Below are 13,630 nucleotides of genomic sequence, written 5' to 3' on the forward strand. Positions count from 1 at the left end.
TGTTATCTATTTCGTGATTTTCCATTGCTTTCCACAGGTTGTTGACTGCTGGGGTACTATCAGAGGCCTTTTGTAAGTTCGCGAATATAATTTACTGCTTATAATGCTATTGCCATCCGTTCTTTAATGATTTTCATATATACAACTTTTCTTTTTTATGTATGGAGCTTAAGTAGCCAATTTTCCATCACATAAGTATTTGTCAAATATTTGTTTTAATTTTTTATATATAATTCTTGTAGTCCGAAGGGGCGTGTTTTAGTAGTTCTACAACTATGTTATCAGGGCCAGTAGCTCTCTTATTTTTTATCCTTTTTAGCGTATTACTTAATTCGTTTTCAGATATCTTTACAACTTGTGTTTATCTGCCCCTTATTTTGAAAGTTAGGGGATTATGTAGATATTTTTTATTATAATAATCGACTAATATTTTACCCATTCATCAATTTTATATTGGTTCTATCTTTATTCTTTCTTATTTTTTTTTTGCCAAAATTGGTTTTGTCTGCTCTTTATTTCGTTATTTTGTTTCATAAGTTTTCCTTTTGTATGTACTCTCTTCTGTCTTATGGATCTCCTGCGATTGAGAACACTATTTAGTATGATTAATATTAAGGATTATATTATAGTAAATGAAACATTCGTAAAACATCCTAAATTATATATTTATGTTTATAAACACATTCACACATACATGAAGATTTTTATTTCAATCATTTTTACCTACACACAGCCTTTTTGATAAGTCGGTGGATACAATAATAGCGAAATATCAAATAGCTGTGGGACACTGATACAAGAGACAGAATATACTTTTGAGTTGATAAAAAATTAAAAACTTAATCGCTAATGTAGAAATTTCGAGACACGTAAATTTCGTTGTGTAATTTTAAATTTTCATTATAATTTTTGCAAAACCAACCATTTTTACTTCGTAAAATCACATTTAGGCGATACAAATTTGTAAATGTAAATATTTAAACTCTTTAAAATGTACACAAAACGTTACGTTACTATTTAGAAGTTATTTTGACCACGTCCTACACTCTACATACTGATACTACCAACATACAAATCATCAATTCCCTACTTTTTACAATTCCTTTTATTTACCTTACTATTACATTTTCCATCACAGAAAAATTATAAGGCATGTTAATTCAACTAAACTCTATACAAACAACTCATTCAGTAATATCCTTTACTGTTGACTGCTTAGAGAAATTTAGATCTTTACTACAGACAAAAGAGACACAACTAATCCTAAAAGATCTGTCAACTAACTGTTGGTAACGACGTAGTCATTCTAAGAAAGTGCTCTATTTTTCGTGATTTATCTGAAATGAAAATAATATTTAATAATATACAAAGTGGACGAAGAAAGAGAGAAAGTAATATGATGCATATATCCGAGAACTAAGTTGCTAGAAGTATTTAAAGAAAACGGAGAATGGAGAAGAGCTAGGGATATTCTATTCGAATATTTTATAGAATATCTTGAGTAAAGATATAAATAATATAAATATTTCTGGAATCGCTAATAAGAAATAAGTTGAAATATTGAAACAAAGATTTATCGATGAGATTACGAAAACGTTTACCTTTGGGGATATATTTCAAATATAAAGGTAGAACAGAGACTTGGTAATAGGAACTAAATAAAGAATATGAGTGAGCAAACTGAATAAATGAAACAAAAAATGTACAAACGACTTACGTTGTTACCAACTTTTAAACGTCAAAAATATCTACAAGTTAAATTCATGTCTTAATAATCCTACCTATCGAAAATTCAGTATAAATATTTCAATAAGTCTCTTCCCAATTCTGTGACTACTAGTGTAGGAAATGACAAAAATCTTCTATTCTTATCTAAGATAAAACAAACGAAAAAGACAGAACTTACTTTATTGAATAGATTTAAAAAAAAAACAGTAGTGAACTAGTTGCCTATATAAGAAAATACAAGAAGCACACTGTGAATATTTCTTAAACGGCCGATTTATCTATTCTACACATTTATACTTTCTTTAAAATTTCGTAACACTTTTATACAGTTAAAAACAAAAAATACCTTAAGAATCACAACAAACAAAAACTTTTTATTAACCAAATGTAGATTTACTCATATTATATTCACATAGTAATAAATTCGAATTTTCTTTTCGAAAACTCGTTTTTTTAAAACTGAGTTGAAGAGGTCATGAGAAATGAGCTAGTGGTAATTACTTAACCTCAAAATAAAACTACAATTTTAGTTTGTTGTGATCTGGCACTGTGATTAAAATTGAATTTTGAAGAATGAAGACAATTTGGACCGATATTTCTCAAAAAACATTTTTAACAGCTAATACATTTACAAAAATTTCACCGAGCAAGTACATGACTTTCCTCTCTCTTTAATTTAATATAAGATATGTATCTAATCTAAATACAAGCTAAATAAGAATATAATTACAAATAAAATAAATTGATTGTTTGGCTTTCAATTAACATCCAAATAGTCCAGTCATTGACCATTATATATACATGTCCCAATATAATATATCCAATGTTTGAAATTATTTAGTAGGTTAGGGTTTGATGGCATAGGTAAGTTGGTAACACAATTTTAGGTTAATAAAGAACATTATCAAAAGGAAAAGTTAAAAACATCTTTTGATGGAATACTAAGACCCCTATGAATACCAGCAGATTTTTTAAAAACTCGACAAAAATCAAGAAATTTAAAATTAATCAAAAAGTATTAGATGGCATCTTTTGATGTAAATTTAGTTTAAAATTTTAAGTTTGTAGTTTTTCTTAAATAACTGTTGTAATACAGCACCAATTATTGCAAACATTTAATAAATACTAGTCTAAAAAAATCTCTGGAATATTTTATATTGCGAATTTGTCTAACATTATTTCGTTAATTGTAATATTTATATGGTAGTGATAATAGCAGACACGCCAATGAATATAATCGTAACAATGCTCAATGACTGGATATTTTATAATATAAAAGTGATGACAAACACAAGATTTTTTTTCAAAATAAGCTCACCTAGGAAATACTAAGACTACACTAAATTTTTTATATTACAAAATTGTATACGATTAAAAAAGTCGTTTGAACGACATATAAAAACTGTCCAGATTTCTAAAGACAATATAAAATATTTTATTATGGGAGTATTAAAACTTCTGATTACATTTTTTTAATGGATAAATGTATGAGAGTCGGTTAGGCAGCTTCCATGTGTGATTTGGTCGGATTTATTTGATCACTGCCAAATATGATCAATTTTTTTGTTTAAAATGTATGTATAAAAACTTATGTCTTTTGGTGGAAGGACTGAACTTATTCTTCTACCGTTACAACCTCCTAAAAATAACAAAAATATGCATTAGTACTTATACATCTTTATTATTTCAATATAGTTAAGTATACTAGAATACAGAACATAATATTCTATATACCAGAACAAAATAGTTTTGTAGTCATCAGAAACAGGGGTAGAGTGGGCCACAATGAGACAATTAAAGTATTTAAATTTAGCGGGGTTTGACAGGTGCTGTACTCTATGAGCAATTCTTTGAATTTCATCTTAACCCATAACTCCACATTACAAATGGCTGATATCACTCAACTACAGATTGTCTGACTTTCGTAGTTTATCGACACCATAAGTTATTTCATCACTCAATTTCATCACATAATATTACCCAGGTAAGTAGATGTTCTGATACTTTTTATAACCAACACACAACACCTGTTTAAATAGCTCAATTTCATGATATTTACATTTTGAGTTTCTATCTTTAAAACAGGTTATAATAAAAAAAAAAACACTGCGCATTGGGTCACAATGACACAGATGCATTGGCCACAATGAGACAGAACCTTTTTGTTTCATTGTAGCTAATTAAGAAGTTGCTTTTTAAATACAGTAATTTTAAAAATCACTTAAATAAAACAAATAAATATAAAATAAAAAATAAAATATTTATCAGAAATGAGCTACGTTGAATAAAATAATTGGATTAATTTAATTCAGACCGTTCATAAACCAAAGAAAGTACTGACATCTAAGGGTAGTAAGCAAGTAAGCAAATGTACTAGTGGGGAAAGAGGAGTGCTCATTACCACGTGGTGTATAGTAAGTGCCTCTTTTTCCCAAGAAAAAATTTCAAAGAGGACACAAAGAAACACAGTGGGTCCACAAAGGAGAACCCTACGTGTGTTATATTACAACATTAAGTCTTGCCAAAGAAAACTACCATTGTTACATTACCTCCTCACTGTAGTAACAAACTGCTACCATTTGATGTGGCTATATATCAGGCATTTAAGGCATATTACAATCCTGGTGTTGATTCATGGCTTTTACACCACCCAGGCACACCATTACCAATTTACCAGGTTGCACAGTGTGTTGGAGCTGCTCATGAAAAGGCTTACACCGGCTAATACATGGACGTATAAATAAAGATTATTTATTTCTTTATAGATCTTTATTTATACGTCCATGGGCTAATATCCAATCTGGTTTTAAAAAATGTGGAATTTTTCAATATGATAGTGAAATTTTCACAGAAGATGACTTCCTTATAAGCTACGTAAGTGACAGAGATATTAACAGCAACCCACTCAGAATTATTGATAAAGAAAGAGAACCATCAACGTCCACAGGCCCTGTTGTCAGCTGCACACATTTGTCTGGCGCTGGTCAAGAGGATGCTGATGAACCGCAAATCAACCCTCAACCTATTTCCAATCCCTATAAGCTACCAAAAAACTCGAAAATTTGTCAGTCCCCATATTTTAAAGAGTTTTCCAAAGACAGGCGAAAGAAAAGGTGCGGGGAAGGCACGTTCTAATCTTTAGGGCAGTATTGTCACTGACACCCTGAAAAAGCCAAAATAGAGGAGAGACTAAAAAACGCCGTATTTATAAAATGACAGAATGACCAGCAAGAAAGAGTTGATCCTTCAAAATTTAATACTAATTAATTGATAAAGACCCAAACTTTGAAGATTTTGTCTTTGTTAAGTTTGAGACTAAAGACAGGAGAGATGTTTATTACATAGGCAAAGTAATCTCGACAAAAGACACAAATGGGGATGTGGAAATAAGTTTTTTAAGGAAGAGTTTGAAAATCTAGGTTCTTTTTGTTTTCCTCTCATCTCAGATATCCCATTGGTGAGATTTTTTGATATTAAAGTAGAGTATTTTTTTAGACAGCTTACTTCTACGCAATCTTCACCGTTGTATTTTCTGTTAGGTGTAGTATATGTAAGTAGATAACTCTGTTTCAGTGTGGTCCATGCCTGAGCAACAATGAAACATTTGCAATGATTTTAAAAAACTCGTATGAAACTCATTGAAATCAATCATAGATCATTAATTTCAATGTAAAACGTACAGAAAAATAATTACTAAAAACTAAAACTAAACTAAAAAATTAATAAATTGAATTTCGTCTCATAGTGGCCCACCCTCCTCTACAATTTTAAACCTAAATTCCCAAAAAGTACACATAATATATACAAAAGGGCATAGAAACTCAAATACCAGAATCTAAATAAGCGCAAATAAACAGTTTTCAATATTTTTGTACGAAAGATAAAACTTACATTAAAAGAGATTACAATAGTGAAAAAGACGCTGTTAGGAATACCTTTATTCCGACAGTACATCAGGAGTTCCACATGTAAATTTCCATCATTTACACTCCTTAAGTACAGTAAAAACGTTAAAATAAATTTATATTTTTAGATGCACAGTTGGAATAAAGGTTAGTCAGTTTATTCAGCTTGGAAATATTTTGACAGAATCATTGCCGGAAACATACAAGAAAAAAATCGTACCAACCTTATTAATAGATGAATTAAACTTAGAAGACTTGTTTGAATAAAAAAAGAAGAAAAAAAACACTTAATCTTGGTGTTTGGTTGTATAGCAAATTAACAAGGTAACCAATTTAAACAATCCATTTTTTCAAAATATTAACACAAACAAATAAAACAAACACAAAGCTAAAAGTTGGGTTAATTTGGATTAACTGATAGATCTTCACGATATGACAGAACAGTAATTAACATTTATTGTAATTTTCTGCTGTGGCTTGGGTCATTTTCATCATACCATTTTTACACATTATGTTTTGAGAATTGTAATCTGATGTACGTTTTCTGAATTTTATACTTGTATTTAATTATTTAGATAAACGATACGTCATAGCCCCATTTTTAACAAAAAAAAAACAAACTTTACTATCTAACACGATGTAAACTACAGCAGGGGGTACAGGGGGTTACATGGAGGGGATACGAGTATGGGTTAGAGCCCTATAGATTATAACAACGGCTCCTTATTTTAAAATAATCTTTTTTTGAAAACAATTTCCGGAGTGAAACTGTATTAAATCTTTGTAGTGCTACTACAAGGAGCAGAGGCATGGACGTTAAGTGAGACTATGCTTAAACTTTTAGAAGCCTTCGAAATGTGACACTATAAGTGTCGAGTGTCGTTTATAGTCGAGATAAGCTTAGACAAAATCTAAGGAGAAGAAATGAGGAGGTCCTTAGACGAAAGAAGCAAACAACACAACTAACTGGTGAATGTAATAAAACAGACGGCAACGGAAATACATCTGTCACATTATAAGGCACTCTGAAAATAAACTTTTGCATCTAATCATGTAGGAAAAAATCACGGTAAACATGGTTGTGATAAACGAAGACATCATTTCTTAAATATCTAAGAAAATTGTAAAATCGACCAGATCATCCCAGGAAATTGAGTTAAGAGGACAAAATATGTACATACACTATGTACGTAATATATGTAACGTATGTATCACTTAAATAAATATTATAACTTCTAATCAAAGACCAAGTTTTGTTTTGTGACAGCTGAATTGTATGTCCAGATTTGGGGTATGATACATTGAATTAAAAACATTTCTTAACCTAAACTTACCGCAGGAGCAGCATTTTCTCCTTCCTCTTTTGACGTTTCGCTCGGAGCTACAGGAGGTACCTGAAATACATCAAACAGTTTATCAATATTAATAATATTAAAAAACGACGAATTTCTAAAAGAAAGTATTTTATAAACATTTTAACGTTTTAACAATTTTTGTTATTTACTCAAAAAAAAAAAATTTCTATTTGTTTTTCTAAACTATAAGGAATAGACCATGCTAAATGTAACTTTAGAAAAAAAATTAGATACGTCGTGGTATAGTACAACTAACACCGAAGTTGTGTCCAAGTATATTATTTTTTTTATATATATTTACGCCACTTGTAATTATAAAGTGCTATTGATTACATTGAGCTTCTGACTGAGCATATACTGCTGTTTAACCAGCTAAATTTTAAACTTTAAGGTATTCGTAGGCAATCTTTACATCTTGTTTGCGCTTACATTTTTCAGCTTGTTCTCTTCTCTCTCTGGGGATGTATAGTGAATCATGAAAAATAAAGGTTCGCTGAATTTAGTTTTAAAGCCAGAACCGCTCACTAGTAAAATTGGAAAATATATCCAAATTGAGCCACTAATTATTGAGGACTTTTATTTGATACATACATTGACCTTGAGTGAAGATTATATTTATTTTACTATAAAAATATAATAATTTGCAAGAATATACAGTTTGACATAACTTCAGTGTTTATAAATTGGGTTTTTAATAATAAATATATGGTCCAGACATTAAAAAGTTGGCTAATTCATAATTTTACATAGTAAATATATTTATTTTTGTGAATAAAAATATTTAAGAATAAAAACCCAACTTTGATGTGATGTCTTTAGTTTTGCATATAGTCCCTAGACTAATATTCTCTCTATACAGGAAATCATTAGATTATTGAAAAAATTCAAAACTTTGTAGCCATTAAAATAAGAAATATCAGATCTTTTACATTATTACTTGAGTTTGCTCAACATGGATCTTTAGCTTACTTCTGCTATCATCAATTAGAGGCTTCTGAATGTATGGTGCTATTCTGTTGGAGTACTAACTACAGTGACTCTTCAAGTAGAATTGTACATTTTCTGTGTTATTGGTCAATCATATCACCATATCTGACAATTTGCCAGTTAAATATCTGTCTAGTTCTTCAAAGGTTTCTTGAAAACATACTTGTGAATCATACTTTTTTGCACCAATCTCTTTTGATTATTGTTATCTTTTCGTATTATTAGCAATATGGTACAAAGGTCTTATGACCAAGCGCCAGAGATTAACGTGTCTCTCGAGAATAAGATATTATTATCCCTGCTGTTGTGTTCGAGCAGCTCAATTATTTTGTTGAATTGTGTCAACTTTGAATGATATTAATTTTTTTCTAGTCTATAAAACAAGCCATAAATATGTTCTGTTAAATATATATGACTAAAACATATTTACTACAATGCCAGTCTATTAGTCCTCGATATATAGCTATATTGCAAAACATTCAAAGACTACCCATTGAACACTACTGCACAACTGTGGTATTTACTGGATAACTTATTACTTGGATATAATAGATGAAAACTCAGTAACCATCTTAAATATTAAGTTATTTTTAGTTTTTTGTTTCATCCAGTTAACACTAATTTGCAGCTGGTACAACAACTACATACTAAGAATAAGGCAATCACATAAAAATTAAAAAAGTTTAGGAAGACATTTTAGGGTAAAGAGGTTAGAATCATACGGGTTAATTTAGGTTAGGTTAGCACAACTCAAACCGGTTATATACTTTGTGTTTGGACTTGCATTCTGAATGAGACAAAAACTGGGTAGCAACTAGGTACTATGTTAATCTTTGGCGATCAAACAACAGACTAATTCTTGTTGGAACACTAAGGCAGACATGAACAATAACAGTGTTCTTTCGTGACTTCCGAGTTATATAAGATAGGCATTACATTTAACCCATTCGTTGTAGATCTGAACAAGAAAAACAGGTTTTTTTCAGATCGTAAAACGTATTCTTCTTATATTTGTATTGTAGAACCATATGAAATGCATTAAACCTTTAGAATATCAATTGAAGAAAACAATAACCAAAAAAAGAGTATGAAATCAGTATGCTATGATTAGCTCTGAATCCATGAGCACAGTCTACAAAAAAGAAAACAAAACAGATAAAAGCTGATAACCAATTCAATAAGATGTAACTGAAGGGTGGCAATGTACATTTTTTTCTATTGTTTAGCTTTTCTATATATTTAAAAATTGTGCGTTTTGTAAAATTTGTTCTGGAAGATTATAAAAATATTACTCAAACAAGCGACACAAAAATATTACTCTTAATGTACATTGGCGAAATTACGTATCTCCTCAGTTAATTTGGCGAGGGAGTATTGGGGATATGCTTAGGCGTCGGGCATTCCCAAGCTCACACACAAACACACACACACACACACACACACACACACACACACACACACACACCACACACACACACCACACACACACACACATATACATGTATATATATATATATATATATATATATATATATATATATATATATATATATATATGTACGTCTTTCCCTATCTATGTTTCTCTTTGACACTGCCTCAGATATAAGGGGAATTAATATATAAATGAGTGATAGGATGTGAGTAAATTACGGTTTTGAAATAACCCCTAAATGGAAATCAATTAATAATAAGTAAGGCATAACAGATGATGTAAAAGAATAAAAAACTAGATCCAACCTTCGTAATTGTCAAGAGACAAAAATTAAGTAAAAATTAAATTAAAAATTATAATAAAGAATAGCATCTCAAAATACAAAGTTTTGCGATTGACATGGTTATTAAAACCTATTCAAAGCAATAGAACCTGCAATGATTTTCAATTTTTTTAAATATTCATGGACAATTGATATTTTGTAACCAATTTATTTTCAATTGCTACGTTACGGGATTGGTAGGTAAATTTCAAACTCAGTCATTGGTTAATCAGGGAAGTCACGAAAAAATGCTTTGTTTTTTCTAGGTAAAATCACCTGTTTTAGTGGTCCTTCTTTCAATGTCAGCGCGTCTTCCTCGCTCGGAGAATGCAATCCATTGGTGTTCCCGTTAGTGAGGACGGGAGGCGGGAGAGGAACAGAGTCGCCAGAGGAGACACAATCAGTTGCTATTGGCTCGGGTACTGACTCTACTGGAGGTAAAGACATAGGTTCGGCGAGATTTTCAGAAACTGGCTCTGGAAGAGAAGGTAGCGATTCTGTTGAGATGTCTGGTAACGAATCTGCAGGATCGACCACACGGTCTAGACTGACTGATGCTGGTGGAGGTAAATCATTGGGAGATGGTAAATCTACTGGAAAATCGTCTGATCCAGATTTTTGCTCAATATCATCTACTTTAGATTCTTCTACGCTTTCGACAGAAGATACCGGTATTTCCGGTAATGATTCCGGGGCAGCAAGAGTATTAGCAGATCCTTCAGAGTTGACTAAAGACAGTTCTGTTGGGGGAAGGATCTCGCTAGGAACATCTGGTAGATCTGCAGGAGGAATTACAGTTTGTTCCTCATTTTCTGTAGGTAGAGCAGGTAAAACTATATCATCTTTAATTTCCGACGATATTTTGTCTTTTACTTCTGAAACATTATTAACTGTATCTAATTCAACTGTCTTTGGCACAATAGAAATAACCGGTTCTTGCGAAGGAAGACTACTGATACTTTCAATGGGTTCAGTCTTATTTGCTGCGTCGAGCGAACTATCTGAGATCTCAGAAGCAATGTTAGTGGGTTCAGACTTTAATTCAGGTTCAGACTTTTCGTCATGTACCTCTGAAGCAACAGGGTTAGGAATTATATCTAAATCTACGAGAGGTTCAGATTTTGGTTCTGCAGCTTCCATAGCTATTTTTTTTGTAACAACAGATTCAGGTTTTTCTGAAGCGGACGGTTCAATAATTGACTGTTCTGGCAATACATTTTCTACTGAAGGTTCGGGTGGTGCAATTTCGGTATTTTGTACCTCTGTAATAGATTTCTCAGGAACTATATCTTTAAGCAAATTAGTTTCAGCGGATTGGGGTTCTAAGGATATTTCAGATTCTACACTAGTTACTTTAGATTCAAAACTTGAAGATTGAGCTACTGATATTTCTTCAAGAATATTTTTTGGTTCGGGTTCAGAAAGTTGAGGATCTGGGACTGATGTTAACGATTCACTGGCTGCTTTAATTTCAGAAAGAGAAGATTCTGATATTGTTGGCTGAGATTCGGATACTTCTGTAATTGACCTTATACTTTCGGATTCAACAGCTGCCTTAATTGGGGATTCTGTCGGTATTTCCGTAGAAATAACTGGTTCAATTTCAGGCTTTGTAGCTACCTTAGTTTCGGAAGACTTTTCTGATAAAATATCGGGTTTTTGAGAAATTTCAGCGGGAAGTTTAGGATCACTATATGTAGGAGTTTCAGACTTTATAACCTCTTTGGGGGTCTCTACAGGGGCGGCCTGTAGTAAATCGATTTGAGTAGTTAAAATGTCAGCTTTAGTGGATTCGGCAAAAACGGTTACCGAGGATGGAGGGTTAGAGGATGGCAAGGGTGGTGGGAGCTCCTCATTACGCACCTCTTTGGTTTCCTCAGTTGGTGGATTTATGGTAGCGGGTTCCTCTTGTTCCTGGGGAGAGGGAGCGGATTCAGTAACGGGTTCGGGAACTTTGGGTGATTCTGCTTCTTCAACAGGTTTAGGTTCCTCGACCTTGGGTTCCTCTATTTTCGGCTCCTCTTTTGCTTCCTCTTTAGCAGGTTCATCTGCCACAGGTTCCTCTTTTTTGACCTCTTCCTCTACGGGTGTAGCGGCTTCTGTTTTGGGTGCTTCGCTAGCGATTTCATCTTTTGATGCCTCTCCGTTGAGAACTGGAGCAGCTTCTGTGGATTCTGGTTTCTCAGTTTTTGGAGATTCAGCTGTGGGAGATGTGGCTGATTCATCAACGTTCTGTAACAATAACGTAAATGTTAAATATATCTAGTACTTAAAAATACGATAAACTAATGTTGATGTAACTAAGAAATCGATAAGAATTTTTTACAGTCATAGAAAATAAACGTAATTTGAAGAGGCTGTGAATTTCATCTTTAAATAAAGTAATACATGGCAGTTATAGTTTGACATTGGCAAAATAAAGGCATAAAGGTTGTTTGTATATAACACTTTGCAAACATAAAAAAAATTTCAATAGTATCCAACATAGCAAAAACCAGTAATTATCGAATATTAATCCCGTAATGGCAAGTGTCAGTATTTATTTCGTAAAGCTAGCTGATTTTTGTCAATGTGAATTAGTGTTTAACTAAATAGTTGCAAATTCTGTGCAGTTTTTAGATGTATCGGAAAGTTGTTACATGGTCCAAATCTAAAGCTGAAAATATTGAAGTTATTTAACATCAAAATCCTAAAACATCGATTTAGTAGTAGTCCAACAAAAAACTTTTCTTATGTTAGGGGGTGGCACATGCAAACTTACGTTTTAAACTATCATGCTATCACGTCTCACGTTAAAGTTTGTTTAGTAGTAAATGGTTGACTTCAATCAGTACCGACCATAAATATCCTGGGTTAACCGATAATAGTATAAAAGGCCCGGTTTCAGGTAAAATTTAAATATGTTTCCTGGTAAAATTTGCCAATTTTCATTTCTTATTGTTGATTTAATTGCGTACAATCCAAACTCATTATAATGTCATTAATACAGATAAGGCTTATATTGACGAAACTGTACTGATAAGAGGGTTTTTGAATTCGATGGTAGTGCGCGACGGGTTTGCTAATCACCTTTTATGGAAGTGAACACCAACCAGTATTTAAATACGAGTTCTTCATAAAATTTGTTTGTCTTTATGTATTACGGGAAGTGTAAAGTAGTATTAATCATTTTATTCATTACGTTTTCTATCATTATGTGGCGTCCGGGGGATAATAATAATGGGGCTTCTTCTTATGTTCGGATTAAGAAGAAATATTTTTCTGTAGATGCAAAGCAAATTGTAAAAACTATATACAGTACCTTACTTAAAAGAGGACTTGAGACAACTTCCGCTACGAGTGATGTATGCGACTTAACGAAAATACCTCTGACCACAGTAAAAAGAATTACATCAAATCCCATAGAAACAAGAAAAAAACGTAAAGACTCCAGTTCCACCAAATATATTGACGAAGCCGATACGGACTTGATACATCGAAAAGTCTATACCATGTATGAAGAGCAACGCACACCTACATTAAGAGCTCTGAAGCAACGGCTCAATGTTGACAACTTTACCAGCTTATGGAAATGTTTGAAAAGTATGGGTTTTCGATATCGTATAATTGACAAAAGATAAGTAATTATGGAATCTCATAGATTACAAAAATGGCGTTATGAGTATATAACTTCGATAAGAAAATTTCGTTCTGAAAATCATCCGATAATTTACCTCGACGAGACACGGTTTGACACACGACACACATTTAACGCGGATTTGCCGATTCCTCCGGTAAATGTAAGACGAAAACTCCGTGAAATAAAGGGAAAAGAATAACGATTTTACATGCTGGATTAGAAAATGGTTGGGTTCCAAATGCCCTGTGGATTTCTTCAAAGAATATTAAAGACTCCTGCGTC

The 13,630-nt window shown here is 32.2% G+C and overlaps 1 protein-coding gene across 7 annotated transcripts in view; it reads right to left on the reverse strand.

Moving 5' to 3' along the window:
- Nucleotides 1-646: 646 nt before the first annotated feature.
- Nucleotides 647-13,630, reverse strand: part of LOC140437332 (uncharacterized) — a 358,898-nt gene continuing 345,914 nt past the window's right edge. For all 7 annotated transcript variants that reach the window (XM_072526800.1, XM_072526804.1, XM_072526801.1 and 4 more), the window contains 3 exons: nt 10,006-11,961; nt 6,968-7,027; nt 647-3,367 (listed from right to left, as the gene is read on the reverse strand). In XM_072526800.1, the coding sequence (XP_072382901.1) occupies nt 3,344-3,367; nt 6,968-7,027; nt 10,006-11,961 (2,040 nt within the window). In that variant the 3' untranslated portion in view covers nt 647-3,343. The remainder of the gene's footprint in view (nt 3,368-6,967; nt 7,028-10,005; nt 11,962-13,630) is intronic.

Source organism: Diabrotica undecimpunctata, chromosome 3 (assembly GCF_040954645.1).
Source record: "Diabrotica undecimpunctata isolate CICGRU chromosome 3, icDiaUnde3, whole genome shotgun sequence".
NCBI lineage: Eukaryota > Metazoa > Arthropoda > Insecta > Coleoptera > Chrysomelidae > Diabrotica > Diabrotica undecimpunctata.